Source organism: Ornithorhynchus anatinus, chromosome 7 (genome assembly GCF_004115215.2).
Source record: "Ornithorhynchus anatinus isolate Pmale09 chromosome 7, mOrnAna1.pri.v4, whole genome shotgun sequence".
NCBI classification, from domain to species: domain Eukaryota; kingdom Metazoa; phylum Chordata; class Mammalia; order Monotremata; family Ornithorhynchidae; genus Ornithorhynchus; species Ornithorhynchus anatinus.
Genome location: NC_041734.1, coordinates 67,120,573 through 67,142,123, shown reverse-complemented (window position 1 = coordinate 67,142,123; position 21,551 = coordinate 67,120,573). Strand labels below are relative to the sequence as shown.

Sequence of the window (21,551 nt, the reverse complement as noted above, 5' to 3'; positions counted from 1 at the left end):
TGGAATGTCCAATTCGGCAACAGATAGAGACCACCCCTGCCCAACAACGGGTTCATAGACTAAAAGGGGGAGACGGCAAAACAAAACAAGTAATCAGGCATCGGTACCATCAAAATAGATAAATAGAATCAAAGATATTTATACATCATTAATAAAATAGAGTAAAAAATAATATATACAAATATACACAAGAGCTGTAGGGCGAGGAAGGGGGAAGAGCAGAGGGCGGGAGAAGGGAGAATGGGGAGGGGAGGAGAGGCAGAGGGAAAGGGAGGGCTCAGTCTGGGAAGGCTTCCTGGAGGATGTGATCCCTCAGTAGGGTTTTGAAGAGGGAAAGAGAGGGGCTCAAAGTCTCAATCCCCATTTTATAGATGTGGTAACTGAGGCCCAGAGAAGTAAAGTGACTTGCCCAAGGTCACACAGCAGACAAGTGGCAGAGTCAGGATTAGAGCCCATGAACTTCTGGCTCCCAGGCCCGGGGTCTAGCCATCACGCCATGCTGCTTCTCATTACTGACCCCTTGCCACATCGATTAGACCGTAAGCCCGTCAAACGGCAGGGATTGTCTCTATCTGTTTGCCGACTTGTTCATTCCAAGCCCTTAGTACAGTGCTCTGCACATAGTAAGCCTCAACAAATCCTATTGAATGAATGAATGAACGTCCTGGCAATCCTTCCCCCTTCATATCTGCCAGCCGTCGCTCTCCCGCCCTTCAAAACCCTCCTAAAATCCCATCCCCTCCAAGAGGCCTTCCCTGACTAAACCCTCATTTTCCCTACTCCCTCTCCTTTCTGCATTGCTTTTGCTCTTGGATCTGTTCTGTTTAAACACTTGATATTCACCCCACCCTAAGCCCTATAGCACTTATTCATTCATTCAATAGTATTTATTGAGCGCTTACTATGTGCAGAACACTGTATTAAGCGCTTGGAATGTACAATTCGGCAACAGATAGAGATAATCCCTGCTCCACTGAAGGGCCTACCAGTCTAATCGGGGAGGACAGACAAAAACAATAGCAATAAATAGAATCAAGGGGATGTACATCTCATTAACAAAATAAATAGGGTAATAAAAATGTATACAAATGAGATGAGCACAGTGCTGAGGGGAGGGGAAGGGAGAGGGAGAAGAGCAGAGGGAAATGGGAGGAAAGGAGGCTTAGCTGAGGGGAGGTGAAGGGGCACTTATGGCACAAACTATGTAATTTATTTCAATGTTCGTCTCCCCCGCTAGACTGTGATAATAATAATGGTATTTGTTAAGTGCTTACTATGTGCCAAGCACTGTTCTAAGTGCTGGGGTAGATTCAAGGTAATCAGGTTATCCCACGAGGGGCTCACAGTTTTAATCCCCATTTTCCCAGCTGAGGTAAACTGAGACACAGAGAAGTTAACGTGGCTGGTCCCAGGTCACACAGCAGACAAGTGGGTGGAGCCGGAATTAGAACCCACATCCTTGACTCCCAAGCCCCGTGCTCTTTCCATTAAGCCATGCTGCTTCTCTACTCTAAGCTCCTTGTGAACAAGGAACATATCTACCAACCTCTATTGTATTATACTCTCCCAAGTGCTTAGGGACAGTGCTTCTGCACACAGTAAGTGATCAATAAATATTAATGACCGATTGACCGATTGGGACCACCAACTCCACTTCGGCTTCAGGCCCGCTCTAGTCCAAATGCAAAGCCCTCCTCCCCACACTTTTAATAATAACGGTGATGGTGATGATAATTATTGTACTTTTTAAGTACTTACTAGGTGCCAGGCACTGTTCTCAGCACTGGGGTAGATACAAGTTGATCAGGTTAGACACAGTCCCTCTGCCACGTGGAGCTCACATTTTTAATCTCCATTTTACAGATGAGATAATAATAATAGTAATGATGTTGGTATTTGTTAAGCACTTACTATGTGCAGAGCACTGGGGTAGATACAAGGTAATCGGGTTGTCCCACATGAGGCTCACAGTCTTCATCCCCATTTTACAGATGAGGTCACTGAGGCCCAGAGAAGTGAAGTGACTTGCCCACAGTCACCCAGCTGACAGGTGGCAGAGCCGGGATTCGAACCCATGACCTCTGACTCCCAAGCCCGGGCTCTTTCCACTGAGCCACGCTGCTTCTCTAGGTAACTGAGGCACAGAGAAGTTAAGTGCCTTCGGGGGCAGGGAGGGGGCCCTGGAGGCCAGAGAGAGTGGCCAGGGAGCAGACAGTTCCCAGAGGTAGCCAGAAAGGATTAGCGGTAAAGGCGAGGTTACTCGTTAGTGGTTATTCATTCATTCATTCAATCGTATTTATGGAGCACTTACTATGTGCAGAGCACTGTACTAAATGCTTGGAATGTACAATTCGGCAACAGATAGAGACAATCCCCACCCAACAATGGGCTCACAGTCTAAACAGGGGAGACAGACAACAAAAGAAAACAAGTAGTCAGGCGTCAATACCATCAGGATAAATGGAATCATAGATATATACACATCATTAACAAAATAAATAGAGTAATAAATAATATATATAAATATGTACAAGTGGGGAGGGGAAGGGGGTAGAGCAGAGGGAGGGAGGAGGGGGAATGGGGACGGGAGGAGGGGCAGAGGGAAAGGGAGGGCTCAGTCTGGGAAGGCCTCCTGGAGGAGGTGAGCGCTCAGACGGGCCTTGAAGAGGGAAAGAGAGTTAGTTTGACGGAGGTAAGGAGGGAGGGCATTCCAGGTCAGAGGTAGGCCGTGGGCCAGGGGTCGACGGCGGGACAGGCGAGAACGAGGGACGGTGAGGAGGTTAGCCGGGGCAGAGGAGCGGAGTGTGCGGGCTGGGCTGGAGAAGGAGGAGAAGGGAGGTGAGGTGGGGGGGGGCCAATGGATGGAGAGCTTTGGAGCCAAGAGTGAGGAGTTTTTGTTTCTTGCGAAGGTCGATAGGCCACCACTGGAGGTTATCATCTCTCTAAGGAGGGTAAGGGACTGGTGGACACAGATCCCTGACACAGTCTCCTTCTCCCTCCTTCCCTCCCTCCCTCTGCCCTTCCACACCTCCTTCCCTCCCTCAATCCGTGGCTGTTTTCCGTTCTCCCGCTATTTCTGCTCTCCTGTCAGAGCCAGTGGACAGGAAATCTGTGCCCTCGCCAAGACTCAGTACCAGGATGCCAGGCCCCGACAGGGCCAGATCCAGGTCCCGACTCCTCAAGCCAGGTGGCTGAGATGCCAGACCAGGCCCACGAGGCTGCGGGACACCAGGCCCCGGCCAACACCCTCCCTCCTCCCCGCCCCTCCGCTCCCCTGCCTCATCTGTTGCTCGATACCCCATGGCCGAAGGCCCAGTCACAGCTATAGCCGACAGTCAGGGGTTTGCCATCTAGGGCGTGTGCTCTCTGTGTGCGCTCATGGATCCCCGATTTGTGCACATGTGCGTGTCTCCTTTTGGCATGAGGTGGAGCACAGGGTAGAGTGGCGTGGGCCCATGGCTGGAACACACAAACACGGGCATATCTAGGGGGCGGATCACACTCCTCCAGCTTGGAAGCTGGAGACGGGGGATGGAGGATTTTTACCCACACCCGTCCCCCCTCCTGCTCCCAGATCTGTAGCATATCTTAGTGGTTAGAGCACAGGCCTGGGAGTCAGAAGGACTTGGGTTCCAATCCCAGCTCTGTCACTTGTCTGCTGTGTGACCTTGGGCAAGTCACTGCACTTCTCTGGGCCTCAGTTACCTCATCTGTAAAATGGAGAGTAAGACCATGAGCCCCATGTGGGACATGGACTACGTCCAACCTGATTAGCTTATATCTATCCCTGGGCTTAGAACAGTGCTTGGCCCATAGTAAGTGCTTAACCAGTACCATTATTATTATTATCACACACACACACAATTAGTGTATATGCCAGGTTTTGTGACGTGTGTGCTGGGGGGATGGGGAGGAGGGTGTGGACCTCCATGGGCCTCGGTGGCCCCGGGACTGCTGACTGCGGGGCAGGGGGAGTGCTGAAGGGGGGCGGTACAGAGAGGCGGGAGCCCCAGAGTCCCCTCAGGACCCCCTTCACACTCCCCAGTGTTTGTGTCAACACCCCCGGTTGCCTTAGCAGTGTGGCGGGGGGAGGTCCCACCCCCACGTGGGTGTTGCCCCTGGATATGTGTGTGTGTGTGCTGGGATCGGTGTCCTTCGGTTCAGTGGTTCCCACCGGAGGGGGCGGCGGGCCTGGGAGGGGTAAGAGGGCAGCGGGATGGGGCCGGGCCCCGGCCAGGTCTCCAGGGAGACGGTCTGTTAGGGTGACCAGCTGCTCCCGCAAACAGAGCCCCGGCCCCTGCCCCGACCCTCCAGGAGTGCCTGGGTGTCTCCTTTCCACCTGGGCTCCCGCCCCAGGGATGGTTTCAACCTTCCCCTAGTCAGCCTGTCCTCCTGCCTCTTTCCTCCTCCTCGTCCTCCCTGCCCCCATCCCTCCCCAGCCAGGCCCTTCCCCCCCCCCCCGGCAGGCTAGCACGTAGGGGGATCCCCTTTCCCTCCCCACTTTTCACCCAGTCCCCTGTAAGTTGGTCTGCAGGATGCCTGGACCCTTACCTCTGGCCCACTGTGGGAACCCCAGGACCATGTCCAGTTTCCTGCTCCCTCTCTGGGCCAACTTCCCACCTCCTGAGGCTCGGAAGCTTTAGGTTCCAAAAAGTCAGGGAGCTCAGGAGGTGTTCACGGGTACCTTCCAAGCCCTGACCCTCAGGAGACTTATGGGGGGCAAAAGGAGATGAAGCAGCGGGGTGGGGGGGAGCTCACTGCCCTAGAAGGAGCCGGGCTGTGACAGCTGGGGTGGGGGGAGGGGTCGCACATGGGCTCCACATTCCCCAGATTAGTTGGAGTGCTGACTTGGGGGAGGGGAAGCGGCCCCCTGGCTGGCCCGGGAGAGTCTCAGCTCTCAGGCCCGGGAATCTGGCCTGGAACGGCCATAAATAGCCTCTGTTGGTCAGAGAGACCCGGGGGGTGGGTGGGGGGCGGCCAGGTTGGAGGAGAGGGGAAAAGGGAAAGCTGTCCCTTAGCAGTAGGCAGCTCAACATGAAGCCAAGGTTCCAAACATCAGAGACTGGCCCCAGGAACAAGTGCTGGGGATCACTGGAGAGATGGGGCAGTGGGGGCTGCCCGGATGAGTAAGCTCCAGTGACAGCCACTCCCACACCAATCCCCCCTCCTCTTCCCCCGACCCCGACACACACCTTCACCCCCAGCTCCCTCTGGCTCTCCCAGTAGCACGGTAGCCGTTAGCTAGGCTCTCCCCGAAACAGGCGGCCATTTCCTGAAAAGAGATTAACATCCCAGTCCCATCCATACCCCCTCCCCCGAGACCCCTTCAACCACGCCGGCACCCCATATATTCCCCCAACCACCAGCAATCTGATCTGGCCCAGAGAGGCAGGAAGGAGCAAGGAATCAGTAAATCTGTCCACGAAACTGTCTTGAATTCCCAGGTGACTGGAGTCTTGAAGAGAGAGCCAACGAGGCCCCTGCCCTGAGTTTGCTGGCAGACTAACAGGGGAGCCAGGGGAGGCAAATAGATACAAGCATGGCAAGAACTGGTTGGAGGTTAGAGGGGCCCGCAGGAGGGGCTGGTAAATTAGACAGGTGGATCAGGTCAGCCTGGGAAGGCTTGCTGGAGAAGATGGGCCTCGAGCTGGCCATTCAAGATCAGCTCTTAGCAGTTTCCATTTTGCAGAGTGAGGTCTATGCCTCCAAATGCTGAAAATGTGGGTCTGAGCTTCTGGGAACGGGCCATGGAAGGCCCGGGATGGGGCCGGGGGCTCGGAGGATGGAGGTGGGTGAGGAAGGAAGAACGTGGAGGGGTGGACCTGCTGACCCTCTCTCACAACCGCCCCTTCTGCAGTCTCCTGGCACCTCCCCATTAGGACATGCCCTATGGACCTCCTCTGGGACCTCTCCTCTAGAACTTCACCTCTGGGACCGCCAGAGACCTCCCCACTAACCTCCCTCCGGGACCTCCCCTGGGCTTCCTAATAATTACAGTAGTTGTTAAGCGCTTACTATCTGCCAAGCACTGTATTAAGTGCCGGGATAGATACCCGTTAATTAGGTTGAACCCAGTCCTTGTCCCACATGAGACTCCCAATCTAACTAGGAGAGAGTAGGGTTTAATCCCCATTTTACAGATGAGCTGAGGCACAGAAAATTTAAGTAAATGGCCTGAGGTCACACATGGTGGAGCCAGGATTAGAACTCGGGTCCTCTGACTCCCAGGCCCGTGCTTTTCCCATTATGCTATGCTAGAATGTCTTCCCAGTAGGGGCCCCAGCCTCTTTGGAGGAGGGGGCAATGGTTGGCTTAAACTTCCCCAGGGAGGGAGAGGGAAAGGGATGGGAGAATTGTGGGTGGTCAACTCGTCAACAGGCACATTGGTGTGCAGAGCCCTCTGGATTAGGACTTTGGGGGTATTATTATTATTACTGTTGTTGTTGTTAAGCGCTTACTATGTGCCAAGCACTATACGGTGCACTGGGGTCTTGTCTTATGCCGTCGAGTCGTTTCCGACCCATAGCGACACAACGGACACGTCTCTCCCAGAACGCCCCGTTCTCCATCTGCAATCGTTCTAGTAGTGGGTCCATAGGTTTTCTTGGTAAAAATCTGGAAGTGGTTTACCATTGCCGCTTTCTGCGCAGGAAGCTCGTGTCTCTGCCCTCGACTGTCTCCCGTGCCACTGCTGCCCAGCACAGGTGGGTTTTGACTTGTAGCAGATTGCCTGCCACCCCCTAGCCACTGCCCAAGCTAGGAATGGAATGGGTAGGCCTTTGCTTGACTCTCCCTCCCATAGCCCAAACGGGCAGAGGACTGGAAACTCTCCAGGTGCGACCCTGAAAAGGGTCCACTGGGGTAGATTCAATATAATCAGGTTGGACACAGTCCCTATCCCACACAGGGGGCACAGTCTAAATAGGAGGGGTATTTAATCCTCATTTTTCAGATGAGGGAACTTGACTTGTCCAAGATCAAACAGCAGGCAAGTGGCGGAGTTAGGATTAGAATCCGGATCCTCTGACTCCCAGGCCCATGTTCTTTCCTCTAGGCCACGCTGCCTTCTACAGCAATAAATACTCATCAGTCTTTGAAGATCTGACATTAACGGGTGCCCTGAGTGAGATAGGCAAATAAAATCAAGATTGGCCCCAGTGATCTGTGCCTCCTGCAACCAGGGACCTGGGGGCTTCTGGGCACTTTCTGGTTCACCTTCCTGACTCTCAATCCCAGCCCCACACATGCTTTGGAGTCATAGGTCATGGGTTCGAATCCCGGCTCTGCCACTTGTCAGCTGTGTGACTGTGGGCAAGTCACTTAACTTCTCTGTGCCTCAGTTACCTCATCTGTAAAATGGGGATTAAGAGTGTGAGCCCCACGTGGGACAACCTGATTCCCCTGTGTCTACCCCAGCGCTTAGAACAGTGCTCTGCACATAGTAAGCGCTTAACAAATACCAACATTATTATTATTATTATTATTATTATTATGCTGTCCTGGGATCTGTTCCCCAGTCCAGTTTTTGCTCTGCTCACCCCTGACCCCCTCCAGTTCCCCCAGGGCAGAGACCAGTCAAACTGAACTTCCCCACCGCCCCCATGCTCTGAGGCAGCGGGCAGGGGCTGTGGGGGAGGCTGGCAGCATAGGCCGGGGCAGAAGGTAAGGGTTGGGGCAATGGGGAGCCAAGAGGCGGAAACTCATGCTTCCCGCCAGCTTTCTGTCTCAGCTCCAGATAAATAGGAGACAGCAGAGCCGAAATTCTCTCCGGGCCCTGTGGACTCATCACTTAATTAAAAAAACAGAAAGGGGGGGCGGGGAGGGGCTGGGGGAGGCAGGAGGCAGTTAAAAGGTCTGGGGGCCAGCAGCTGGGAGACAGAGGGCTCCAGGACGGCCCCTGCCATATTTGGCCGCCGACAGCTGCCCGGTCCGGCCCCCACCGGTCCCCTACAGCCCCCTCCCTGGGACGGTCCCCGCTGCCGTCGCTGACCTGCAAATCCTCCGCTGTACCTCTCTCTCTCCCTGCCCGGGCACCCCGTAGCCCCGTACCCCTCCAATGGCCGAGAAGGACACCCCTGCTCCCGCCCCCGAGAACGGGGAGGGTGAGGCTGAGGACGCCGAGGACCCCGAGAAGAAGAAGGAGCTGGTGGAATTGCCCCCTTTTGAGATCGTCACCGGGTAAGGCCCCCGGGGCTGGAGTTGGGTCCAGGAGCTGGAGCTGGGGGCCAAGCTAGGGGTCGGGGCTAGGAGTCGAGGTCAGGGCCGGACCAGGGATTGGGACTAGAGGTCGGGGTTCCGGGCTAAGGACCTAACAGGGCAGGCAGTACCCTTCCCCTCCCCGAGGGGTGGGTTGGGGGAGGGTAGACATGACCTATCCAGTTTGGGGGAAGGGAACGGAAAGGGAGGGGCTGAAGGGGACAGAGGAGACTGGGGACAAAGCCAGGGAGCTGGGACTTGGTGGGAGAAGGTGGTGGTCTATCCTGGGGCAGGCAGGGGGTGGTGGGCTAAGCTAAGAAGAGCCAGTTTGAGGAGCAGAGAAGCCAAGCTCACTGCTGGATGGGGTCAGGAGGACAGGAGGGGACCCTCTAGATGAATCATTTCCCAAACCCCTCTGTCACCTCATTCCACTGCCCAGACATCCAGACGCAGCTCGGTCCCAATCTACCTAAATTCCCCAGAGGACCGTCGGGAGCTGCAGGGGAGGCCGGCAGGGGATTCCTGGTGAGGGAGGCCGGCAAGGGTAGTCCGCGGGGGAGATCGACAGGGGAGGCCCAGCAGGGGAGCCCCGCAGGGGAAGCCGGTCTGCGTGGCTCCCCGTGATGGAGACTTGTGAGGATAGTCTGCAGAGACTGGCGGGGGGTCCAGTAGAGAAAGCCGGGGAGGAAGGCTGCTGAGGGTAGTCTGCAGGGGAGACGAGTGAGGGAGACCCATCGGGCAGGTTGGAGGGGGAGTCCTGGTGAGGAAGGCTGGTGAGGGTAGACCAGTAGGGGAGGCCCAGCAGGGGAGATGGAAGGGCAAGGCCTGATGAGGGCATTTCCCTACCTTCCTCCATCCCATCTGCCGGGGCACCGGTGTTTGGAGCTGCAACATTCGTTCCACAGCTCCAGAGAGAGTTGATGCCCTGCCGAGACCCTGCCTTTTCGCCTCACGGCCTGCCCCTAAACCCGACCCCAACTATAGCCGCAGACAGTGAGAGACCTAGTTCACTTTGGCACCCTGATACCAGGAGTATGGTCAGCCTACCGACCAGATATGCGGGGAAGACAAGGGGCCCCCTTAGAGGCCCCCAGGTGGGGCTGGGGTCCATGCTCTGACCCCAGCCCTCAATACCTCCCAGGCATCCAAAGTTCCAGGAGGGACCAGCGCTCATTGCTGCTGCCATAGATGAGGGGTAGCCTCTGCTGCTGACCCACAGGCCCTGGTGTCAGAGAGGCTGCGAGGTGGAAGTTCATGAGGGCATGCGGGGGGCTGAATCCCAGGGGGAATGATTCCAACTTGCCCAGTCCCTCCTTGGCATTTTGAGTTTGGTGGAGCTCTGCCCTACCCTACTCCACCAACCCCTTGGGATCTGGTCTGGGCCTGAGACACCTCCTCCTCCTTAGCCCCCAATTTTGGACCTCTTTGGGGCTTGTTCAGAGGTCCTTAGGTCTGGGATCCTAGTGGCTCACGAATGATGGCCCTCTTTTTCTTGGAACTCGGGGAGCACTCTGGGACCAGCCTTGAGGAGAGGTAAAGTGGGTGTGGGTGAACCAAGGGGGCAGAGAGAGAGAGAGAGTGTGAGTGTGTGTGAGAAAGAGAGAGAGAGAGAGGCAGCCTGTATGTCTTTGTCTGTGTGGGGGGGTGTGTCTGTCTGTGAGAGGTGACCTGGGATTTAAAGGGGCCCCAGTGGCTCAGGTATGCTTGTCAGAGAAATTCTGTGTCCTGAATCCTGAATCCTGGGCCCCTTAGTTGAAGGAGAGGAAGTGAAATCAGGAGAGGAAGAAAGGAGGAGGGACAGGGATGGGGGAAGGTCTGACCCCCTTCCCTAATCCCTGGAGCTCAGCCTGGCTAGGCTCGCCCGGCCCGCAATCGGAGTGTGCCCGTGCCACGCCAGGCGAACGTTAGGAGGGGAGGCGCTTGGCAGAAATAGCTGCTGCCTTTCCCCTGCCTCTCTGCCTTCAGCCCGCCCGCCCCCCCCGGCAGGGAACAGCTGCCTGTGAGGGGAGTGATGACAGCCAGGGGCAGGGGCTCTGGCCACCCCGACCTTTGGTCGGGGACCTTCGGGCCTTGGCTTGGTTTTGGCAAGAAGAGGGAACATCCGGTGAAAATCAGAAAGAGAGGGACTGTGGCAACGAAAGGGGGGTCTCTCAGGAGCCCCCTCACGGACTGCCTAGTCTGGCAGAAGGGAGATCCAGCGTGTCTGGCCTTGGGCCCCCACTCTCTCATTCTCTCAGCTTCAGACTGTCCCTCAGAGCACAGGTGGGTCCCAGACGGGGCCTGGCGTAGGAAGGAGGAGGCCAGGTGCGAATGGGGCGGAAGGTCGTGAATTGTGGGGATGGAACGGGCTGGCACCAGCCTGCTCATCCCTCCCTCTGGGTGACCAGGAAGCCCGCAGGGGAAACCCTCCGTAGGACAACTGAGTCAATACACCTGGATGGGACCAGGGGAGCCCGGCCAATAGCCCTGGAATCAGTCAAGCGACAGTGCTTATTGAGCATCTACCAATCAGTTGATCGACAGCATTTATTGAGGGCTTTCTGTGTGCAGGCACTCTCTACTAAGCACTTAGGAGAGTCCAATACAATAACAATCCCTGCTCACAAGGAGTTTTCAGTCTGAAAAGGGGGCAGACATTAAAATAAATCACGGATATGAACATAAGGCTGTGGGATTGAGGGTGGAGTGAATGTCAGGTGGTTAGAGGGTAGAGATCCAAGCGCATAGGTGACTGAGAAAGGTGGGCAAATAGAATGGGGAAATGAGGGGTTTGTAAGAGAAGGCCTCAAGGAGGGGATGTGATTTTAGGAGGGCTTTGAAAGTGGATAGGATGATGGTCTGTCAGATATGAAGCGGGGTGGGAAGTCCCAAATCAGAGGCAGGATTTGGGCGGGGAGTCAGCGGCGAGATTGAAAAAAAATTGAAGTATAGTGAGTAGGTTGGTACTAGAAGAGCAAATTGAGCAGGCTGGGTTGTAGTAGGAAATCAGTGAGGTAAGATAGGAGAGGGCAAAGTGATTGAGTGCTTTAAAGCCGATGGTGAGGAGTTTCCGTTTTGATGTGGAGGGAGGATGGGCAACCCCTGGAGGTTCTTGAGGAGTGGGGAGAAATGGACTGACCTTTTTTTTAGAAAAATGATCCAGGCAGCAGAATGAACACTGCCTACTGTGTGCTGAGCACTGTATCGAGAGTGTGGGAGAGTAAAAGAGAAGATACAATCCCTTCCTTCCAGGAGCTTACACTCCTGGTCCATTCCCCACCGTGCCAGTCCTGATAGCCTGTGAGGGGTGGCGGAGCCGGGAGAGAGCACTGCTACTGACAAGCAATGGCTGGCATGCTGTTTTCCCCTTTTCCTTCCTGCTTTTGAACCAGATTTTCTGCCTCCAGCCTCCAAACACCGCCCGGCCAAAGCACGGGCTCCCCTGCTTCCCCAGCTCCAAGTGCCCCACACTTACCCAGAACCCCTGGCCAGAGGGAAGGGCTGGTGCGGCCCCGAGGATCCCTTCTGCTGGCAATTCAGCCGTAAAGGGAGAGCCCCATTCCCTCCCTGACCCGGGCAGATCCCCCCAAACACACACACACAGTTCCCTCAGGTGGTCCCGGTAGGAGGGGAGAGGCCGCACGGTCCCCTTGCCAGTAGCCAAATGGCAGGGAGGGCAGGTATTGCAAGTAGCCAGCCCAGAACACCTTGTTCTTTCCCCCCTCGTGAGCATGTCAGGTGGCTAGCTTGTCTAATAGCCAGAGTCCCGCTCCCCCCTACCCTGGCAGGCTGAAGACCCTGAGGCCCAACCCATCCACCCAGGAGTTAGCCAGCATACCCTAATGGATAGAGCCTGGGCCTGGGAGTCAGAGGATCTGGATCCTAATCCCGGCTCTCCCACTTAGTTGCTGTGTGACCTTAGGAAAGTCACTTCGCTTCTCAGTGACTCAGTTTTCTCAACTCCAAAATGGGGGTTCAATGTCTGTTCTCCCTCCTACTTACTCTGCAAGCCCCATGTGGGACCTGATTATTCTGTACTGCCCCAGCACTTAGTAGAGTTCTTGGCATATAGTAGGCACTTAACGGATACCATATTTATCATTATTATTATAATTATTTGCCAAAGACTCAGCCACCACTGCCCGGTTCTGCCCAGGGGAAGAGCTTCTCCCTCCCCAGGCTGCCTCGGGGCTCCCCCTCTAGGCTGTAAGATCCTCCATTATAACTGTTTTTTCTTGGAGGGTGGCGTTAAATGGCATTTGTTAAGTAGTTACTCTGTGCCAGGCACTGTGCTAAACTCTGGGGTGGATAAACCTAAGCTAATCAGGTTGGACACAGTCCATGTCCCACATGGGGCTCACGGTTTTAATCCACATTTTACTGATGAGGTGACTGAGTCACTGAGAAGTTAAATGACTTGTCCAAGGTCACTCTGCAGACAAGTGGCAAAGCCTGGATTAGAATCCAGGTCCCCTGACTCCCAGGGCTGTGTTCTTTCCACGAGGCCACACTGCTTCCCTCAATGTTGTTAAGTGCTTACTATGTGTCAAGCAGGGTAGATATAAGATAATCACAGTTCCTGTCCCACGTAGTGCTCACAGCCTAAGTAGGGAAAGAGTAAGATTTAATCCCCATTTTCCAGTTGAGGAAACTGAGGCACAGAAAAGCCAAGTGACTTGCCCAAGGTCATTCAGGAAGCAGTTGGAAGAGGCGCGATTAGAACTCCCATCCTCAGAATCCCAGGCCCCTGCTTTTTCCATTAGGTCTTACAGAGAACATGTCTACCAATTCTGTTTTATTGTAATAATAATAATAATGTCGGTATTTGTTAAGCGCTTACTATGTGCAGAGCACCATTCTAAGCTCTGGCATAGATACAGGGTAATCAGGTTGTCCCACGTGAGGCTCACAGTTAATCCCCATTTTACAGATGAGGTAACTAAGGCACAGAGAAGTTAAGTGACTTGCCCACAGTCACACAGCTGACAAGTGGCAGAGCTGGGTACTCTCCCAAGCACTTAGGACAGTGCTCTGCACACTCTAAGCGCTCAATAACTATGATTGATTGACCCTGGCCGGCACCCAATTCCCGGGGGCTGCTGGGACAGACAGCCAATCCTCCAATTGCTGGAACCCCAGGGCAGCAGTTTTCTCTTCCCGTTGGAGAAACTCTCTGAAAACAAGCAATGGGCCTCGGACTTCTGTTGTAATAATAATAATTATGATATTAGTTAAGCGCTTACTATGTGCCAGGCTCTGTACTAAACACTGCCACTTAGTACAGTGCATCCACTCAGTAGGGCCTTGATGATAACCAATCCTAGAGCTTAGAACAGTGTTTGGCACACAGTGAGCACTTAACAAATACCATAATAATAATTATTATTCTACTCTTCCCTGCCTTCTCTACTCAGCTTCGAAGACCCATGTGACCTCGGGCAAATCACTTCACTTCTCTGTGCCTCACTTAACTACTAGTGATTAGTAGTTAATCGATTAGATTAGACTGTAAACCCGTCAAACGGCAGGGACTGTATCTGTTGCCGACTTGTTCATCCCAAGCGCTTAGTACAGTGCTCTGCACATAGTAAGCGCTCAATAAATACTATTGAATGAATATTGAATGAATACTAGAGAAGCAGCGTGGCTCAGTGGAAAGAGCAGGGGCTTGGGAGTCAGAGGTCATGGGTTCGAATCCCGGTTCCGCCCTTGTCAGCTGTGTGACTGTGGGCAAGTCACTTAACTTCTCTGTGACTCAGTTACCTCATCTGTAAAATGGGGGTTAAGACTGTGAGCCTCATGTGGGACAACCTGATTACCCTGTATCTACCCCAGTGTTTAGAACAGTGCTCTGCACATAGTAAGCGCTTAACAAACACCAACATTATTATTATTACCTCATCTGTAAAATGGGAATTAAATCCTCCTTCCTCTTACTTAGACTGTGAACCCCATGTGGGACAAGGACTGTGTCCCATCTGATTATCTTGTATCCACCTCAGTGCTTAGTACAGTACCTGGCACAGAGTAATCACTTGAGAAGCAGCATGGCTTAGTGGACAGAGCCCAGGCCTAGGAGTCAGAAGGTCATGGGTTCTAATGCCGGCTCCACCACTTGTCTCCTGTGTGGCCTTGGTTAAGTCAGTTCACTTCTCTGGGCCTCAGTTCCCTCATCTGGAAAATGGGGATGAAGACTGGGAGCTCCACGCGGGACAAGTACAGCGTCTAACCCAATTTGCTTGTATTCACTCACTTTAGTTCAGTGCCTGGCACATAGTAAGTGCTTAACAAATACCACAATTATTAAGTACCAATTTTTTTTTTTTTAAAAAAAAAAGATCCAAACTGTAGCCCAGAATTCCCTAGGCCTCTCAGCAGCTCGACTGCTCTCTGTCAGAGGAAAGACTGGCCCTGGTTTCCCCCTGTGCCCACCCTGAGCTCTGCGATCCCTCAGGGAGGGAAGTGCCCAAGGGCAGACTGGCTGCTCTGAGCCCTGGCTTGCCCCACAACCGTCGGCCCTGGAGTGACCCCCAAACCCCCCCACCCCATGACCTTTCCCCCCAGCCTCACTTTTGTCCTCCGAAAGCCTCCCAATCTTTCTTTCATTCTTTCCCCTCTGACTAAGACTCGCCGAGAGGAGTGCCCACCCCCAGCCCAGCAGGGAGCTCGGTCCAGGAGATTGCTTCTCCGTTGGCCGCCCCTGGACGGGGCAGGAACGTTGGCAGGCTGGAGTAGGAAACGGGGTATAAATAGAGGAATGACCTTTGCTTCTCTCTCTCTGGTTTCTGATTTCTAGGGGCACCTCCATCCCTCCCGTTAAGGGGGTGCTCAGGAGAGCTCCGGCCAGAGAAAATGAGGAGCTGAGGTGGGGGGGGGAATGGCTAGTCGGGTGAGGCTCGGAAACGTTCCCTCTCAGCCCTGCTAGGGCCAGGGGGTGGAGGGGTCTGCATTCTGGGAAGCGGGAATGCCGCTGCTTCTTGGGGAAACTGAAAACAGAGGGAAGGGGTGAGGTGGGCTGGAAGGGGTCGGGGAGGGCTGCTGGAGGAAGGCCAGGCCTGCTGCGCTGGATTTCTCCCGGCCCCTCTCCGGGACCATCCGGCCTCTGATCTCCGACCCCGCTGGAGGCCAACGGAGCCATCGTGCCTGCTGAAATGTTAAGTCAACAACCAACGCGGCTGCCTAGGGCTTAGGGACCTAAGTATAGCGTGGCGTCTCCTCCCCCTAACCCTCGTGCAAAGGAATCCCGGGGGCCCTGCCCACCCTGGCCCTGAGCAGCTGATGGGCCCCAACAGGAACATCTCCAAGGGAAACACTCAACCAAGCCCAAAGGGGCAGAGGAGCATGGAAGCTGAGGAGGAGTCCCTTTTCCAGAGAAAGGCTAGCCTCCCCCCGCTGCTCTGGCCTCCTCCAGCCCCCAGCACTGGTCTCCCCCCAGCTCTGGTCTCCCCCATTGCTCTGTCTCCTTGGAAGACCAGGCCAGACCCCGGGAGGCCTGAAGATTGGTGCCGACTTCGTCGTTCACGGCCTGTGCGGGACGCGGGGCAAGGCAGGGTGCCGTTTGCACTTGTAGAGTGAAGATCATCTCTCAGGGATTTTCCTCCTAGAAACTCACATCAGGAGAATCCATGGGGAAGACAGTTAGGAATTGCCTTTTGCTGCACAAAAAGATCACCACAATCAAACAGTCACTCAATTGATGGTATTTATTGAGTGCCTACTGCCTGCTGAGCACTGCACTGAGCACATGGGAGAGAGTGCAATGCAATTGAGTTAGTAGACTGTCTGTCCCTCCTTCCTTCCAGGCCCCCAGTTCCTCAATCCGAGAGGGTTCATCTCCTGGGTACCCCAGAGCCCAGGCCACCACCCCTAGGCAGGCAAGCTCCCGGAACCCCCGAGAGGCGAGGATAATAATAATAACAATATGCCAAGCACTGTTCTAAGCACTGAGAGGCTCACGCTCTTAATCCCCATTTTACAGTTAAGGTAACTGTGGTCCAGTGAAGTTAAGGTCAGACAGCAGACATGAGGCAGAGCCAGGATTACAACCCAGGTCCTTCTGACTCCCAGACCCGTGCTCTAGCCACTAAACCACACTGCTTCGCCGAAATAGCAGGGCAGATGATCCCTGGTGCCTCACTTTCCCCTTGAGGGCCAATTTACAGAAGCCTGGAGGACAGAAGCCTGCAGGAGAGTAATAATAATAATAATTATGGTGTTTGTTAAGTGCTTACTATCCCCTAGGCACTGTTCTAAGTGCTGGGGAAGGTACAAGTTAATCAGGTTGGACACAGTCCCTGTCCCACACGGGGCTCACAGCCTTAATCCCCATTTTACAGATGAAGGAACTGAAGCACAGAGAACTGAAGTGACTTGCCCCAGGTCACACAGCAGACAAGTGGCAAAACTGGGATTAGAACCCAGGTCCTTCCGACTCCCGGGCCCGTGTTCTATCCACTAGGCCGTGCTATTTCTCCAAAGTAAAAAGAATGAAAAATAAGCCCTTCAGTCCCTCTCTGTCCCCCTGGCTTCCGCCTCTCCCTGCCATTAGCTGAATGCCAGCCAGGGCCCCGGGGAGCAGGTGGGGAGGCTGCGCACTGGCCCTCTGGGCCAGGGCAACTTCTCCCCCTCAGCAGGCCACTGGGCTTGTTCACCAGGGGTAGCAGGGAGCCCGGGGCCATAACCGTGCCCGGGGCCCCGGCGCCCTCTCCCCTTGCCCCCCTCCAGGGAACGCCTCCCCGCCTCCTTCTTTAAGTTCCAGTTCCGGAATGTGGAATACAGCTCCGGGCGGAACAAGACCTTCCTGTGCTACGTGGTGGAGACCCAGGGCAAGGAGAACCAGACGGCGCGGGGCTACCTGGAGGACGAACACGCGGCGGCCCACGCCGAGGAAGCCTTCTTCAACAGCATCCTGCCGGCCTGCGACCAGGCCCTGAAGTACAACGTGACCTGGTACGTCTCCTCCAGCCCGTGCGCCGCCTGCGCCGACCGCATCGCCGACACCCTGGCGCCGCACCCGAACCTGCGCCTTCTCCTCCTGGTGGGCCGCCTCTTCATGTGGGAAGAGCCCGAGATCCAGGCCGCCCTGAAGAAGCTGAAGGCGGCCGGCTGCAAGCTGCGCATCATGAAGCCGCAGGACTTCGAGTACGTGTGGCAGAACTTCGTGGAGCAGGAGGAGGGCGAGGCCAAGGCCTTCGTGCCCTGGGAGGACATTCAGGAGAACTTCCTTTACTACGAGGAGAAGCTGGCGGAGGTCCTGCACTGAGCCGACCGTGAGTCATCTCCTCCGCCGGACCCGGGGGCGGTGGCCGGTGGGTGGTGGGACGGCAGGGTGGGGTCTGCTCCTCTCTGGCCTTCCTGGCCCCGGACGCCCACTCTTCCGTGCTCCTTTCGGGCTCCAGGGGGCCGTCATCCCCGGCTCTGTCCCCTGGTGGGGTGTCCCCCATCCCCATCACAGCCCCGGCGGGGTGGGGCCGACTCCATCATCCCTGCAGGGCCCAACCTCCTCCCACCTGTCTTGGTTTCACACCGGGTGATGGTTTTTGGTAGCTCTGGAGGGGGCAGGGCTCGGGGGCATGGGCTCCAGGATGGGGCACAGGTTCAGATGGGAGGGTACGGGCATGAGTGCTGGGGGGTGGGCGTGGGCACTGAGAGGGGTGTGGACAGTGCTGGGGAATTGGAGCGGCTGCAGTCTGGACTCCCTACAAGTGGAGATGGGACAGCAATGAGGGGATCCTGGTCATGGGTTCAAATCCCAGCTCTGCCACTTGTCAGCTGTGTGACTGTGGGCAAGTCACAACTTCTCTGTGCCTCAGTTACCTCATCTGTAAAATGGGGATTAACTGTGAGCCTCACGTGGGACAACCTGATTACCTTGTAGCGTGGCTCAGTGGAAAGAGTACGGGCTTTGGAGTCAGGGCTCATGAGTTCAAATCCCAGCTCTGCCACTTGTCGGCTGTGTGACTGTGGGCAAGTCACTTAACTTCTCTGTGCCTCAGTTCCCTCATCTGTAAATGGGGATTAAGACTGTGAGCCCCACGTGGGACAACCTGATTCCCCTGTGTCTACCCAGCGCTTTAGAACAGTGCTCGGCACATAGTAAGCGCTTAACAAATACCAACGTTATTATTATTACCCCAGCGCTGTAGAACAGTGCCCTGCAACATAGTAAGCACTTAACAATACCAACATTATTATTATCAAGGAACCGAGATGGGAAGGGACCATGCCTAATACTCTTGTACTGTACTTGTCCAAGTGGCTTAGCGCTCTGTAAGCACTCAATAAATGCCACTGATTGACCTCAGCCGAGTCACTGGGGCAGCAAGGTCCACGGAGTCCCCCCGCCTCTTCCAGGGACCCCGCCAGGGATGCTTCTCCCGCTTTGGGCTCACCCCTGGGAAGAGGCCAGTAGCCCCCCTCACAAAAAAGCTCTTGTCCATAAGGGAGCCACACTCCAGTCCTAACCATTAAACCCCCCAAAAGGAGTCTTACAAACCCTGTGGGCTGGAGAGGGGAGGAAGAACAGGAGTGGGAGAGGGTGAAGATTCCAGCTTCATCTGGGCAGAGCTCAGACAGGCAGCGAAGGGAATTGGCAAAAAATGCTTCCTGGACCCAGGATGCATTTTGAGGTAGAAAGTGTGTGGACATGTGGGGGAGGAGGGTGGTTAACCTGCCAGAGGCCCAATCATAGTGGGGAAGGGGGGGCGGTTCTCTGCTCCAAGATGAGAACCCCAATTGGTGGAGGAGCTGTATTATTAGCAAGGATTAGTTCGTTAAGCAGCCAATTAGATCATGATTAGGCTAATTAGCAGCCATAAATACTATCGATTGATAAATTGCCCCAAAGGGAAATCGAGCTGTTCTTGTCTGGGGATTTTTCAGTATCATAAGGGACAAGTGGACATGTGTCCCACCAAGAGCTCTTGAAGCAGCTGGGAAAGGTTCCAAGCCTGCCCCCAGTCTCAGTCAATGCTTCAACTGCAAACAGTAAGCGCTCAATAAATAATACTGATTAATTCACCCCCACCCCACCCGGGGCTCTATCCTGCCAGCACCCGAGCGGGTCAGGGAGAGGAGGAAACGGGGTCAGGCAATGGGCCTCTTTCAAGACTGGGTAAACTGGAAACTTGGCAATAATAATAATTAAAAGTGATGATGGTATTATCTTAAGCACTTACTATGTGCCAAACACTGCTCTCAGAGCTGGGGTAGATACAAGCTAAGCGGGGTTGGAGACAGTCCATGTCCCACATGGGGCTCCTAGTTTGAATCCCTATTTTGTAGATGAGGGAATTGAGGCACAGAGACATCGAGGGACTTGCCCAAGGTCACGCAGCAGACAAGCGGTGGAGCCGGGATTAGAACTCATGGCCTTCTGACTCCCAGGCTCATGCTCTACCCACTATGGCCATGCTTTTTTAAAAATGGTAGGACCCTCCAGGAGCCCAGCGGCCCCTCACTCCCGGGATCCCTGCCCACCGTAGGGGTGTTGACGCTCGAAAGCGGACCTGGGTTCCCTTACCCGGAGACCTTCGGCTACCGGGGACGAGGAGGTGGTGGCCCTCAGTGGCCGGGGCAGGATGCCCCGTCAGCTCGAAGGACTCTGCTGAGCCAGGACCAGGGAGCCGGGGATTAGTTTGGATCTTGTAAACCGCACGTGTGCTAACTTCTGGAGGAAATGAGTGACCTTGCAAACCTACAAGAGTGGGGGGAAGTGGAGCCCCAGGGCTGTTTTTCCAGCTCTCCCACAGAACCCACGGGGGTCGGGGCATCAGCTGCTTCCTTGGAGTGGAAAGGGTTAGGATGGGGGTGGGGGGCATGATCCCTAGTCAACCAGGGAGAAAGTTGGAGAGCAGTTTCCAAGGAAGCCAGAGATAACCAGAGGATCGATCAATGGCATTTATTGCATGCTACTTTTGTGCAGTGTTAAACTAAGTCCTTGAGAGAGGACAATACCAGACTTGGTAGATAGGATCCCTGCCTCCAGCAGTTTACAATCTAATGGGGGTGGGAAGAGGCTCGGAGTAGAAGAGATGGAGGCCTAAAGGGCCTGGAGAAATTCATCAGACTGGTCTAAGGGCAAGCTGGGTCAAATAGCAGGGGTCTGGTGGGGGCACTGAGAGAGAATGTGGGCCAGGGCCCACCAGCCCAACGCAGGAGGATTTGAGGAGGAGACACAGGAGTGTTGGTGGGACATCTCATTTATTCATTCATATCAACTGTATTTATTGAGCACTTACTGTATGCAGAGCACCAGTACTAAGCACTTGGGAGACTACAGTACAATAAGAGACACATTCCCTGCCACAAGCTTACAGTTCAGAGGGGGAGGATTCCACCAGCTTCTTCCTAATCCCCTTGGCCAGTGAGTCCTCCTAAAACTTCTCCAGGCCCCATCCTCTTCCTTGGCCCCTCCTCGGGAGGAGTGGCAGGCCAAGAGGGAAGCTGTTTTGTCAAACTCTGACGCACATGCAGGGATTTCTCCATAAACCACCCACCTTGAAGTGGTATACTAATACTTCACCTGGCATCCCCTGCTGGGTTTGAGTCCCGTCCGCTCCCAGTCGCTGCCCGTCACACGGGTCTCTCTGTTCTCTCACCAGGGCTGGCTCGTCACCCCACCCGGGGGACACCTGCGGGGACTGGACGCCCGCCCCCCGCTCCAGCTGCCCGACGCTTCTGGAGCCCATCGGGATGCGGCGGCCCCGCCCCCAGACTTGCCCCCACCAGTCGGGGCTCGCCCGCCGGATGCCGCCGCAGCACCGGGTGTCATTCGACACAAGCCCCCCCCTCCACCTACCCACCCTTGGTGGCTACAGCCTGCAAGTCGGGGGGGTCCATTCGGGGTGGGGGATGCCACAGGTCACCACACACCGGGGTCGCTTCAAAACTAGACAAAAATGGAGCCTTACAGCTCAAGGGCAGATCTCGGAAATATACCCAGCAATTTGTTTTTATAATGTTAAGAAACTTTTTTAAAAGAGAAACACCCAATGGCAATCCAACGAGGTGGAGTGGTGTGGTTTTTCTGCGCAGTGAAAGCAGAAGTTTGGGCTTGTTTTTTCTTACAGTGTTTGCTAAGCGCTTACTCTGTGCCAGGCACTGTTCTAAGTGCTGGGGAGATACAGCAAATCGGGTTGGACACAGGTCCGTGTTCCCACGTGGGGCTCACAGTCTTAATCCCCATTTTCCCAGATGAGGTACCTGAGGCACAGATAAATGGGTGACTTGCTCAAGGTCACACAGCAGACAAGTGGCATGGTGTAGTGGATAGAGCATGCGCCTGGGAATTAGGAGGTCACAGGCTCTAATCTTGGCTCTACCACTTGCCTGCTGTGTGACGCTTGGACAAGCCACTTCATTTCTCTGTGCCTCAA

At 54.9% G+C, this 21,551-nt stretch overlaps 1 protein-coding gene across 1 annotated transcript; it reads left to right on the top strand.

Annotated features, from left to right (window-relative positions):
• The first annotated feature begins 7,886 nt into the window (after window positions 1-7,886).
• On the top strand, window positions 7,887-20,815 carry APOBEC2 (apolipoprotein B mRNA editing enzyme catalytic subunit 2). Its single transcript, XM_029069834.1, has 3 exons — window positions 7,887-8,178; window positions 16,900-17,444; window positions 20,778-20,815. Exons 1-2 carry the CDS (start codon window positions 8,057-8,059, stop codon window positions 17,435-17,437), a joined length of 660 nt encoding a protein of 219 aa, XP_028925667.1. The 5' UTR covers window positions 7,887-8,056; the 3' UTR covers window positions 17,438-17,444; window positions 20,778-20,815.
• Window positions 20,816-21,551: the final 736 nt, after the last annotated feature.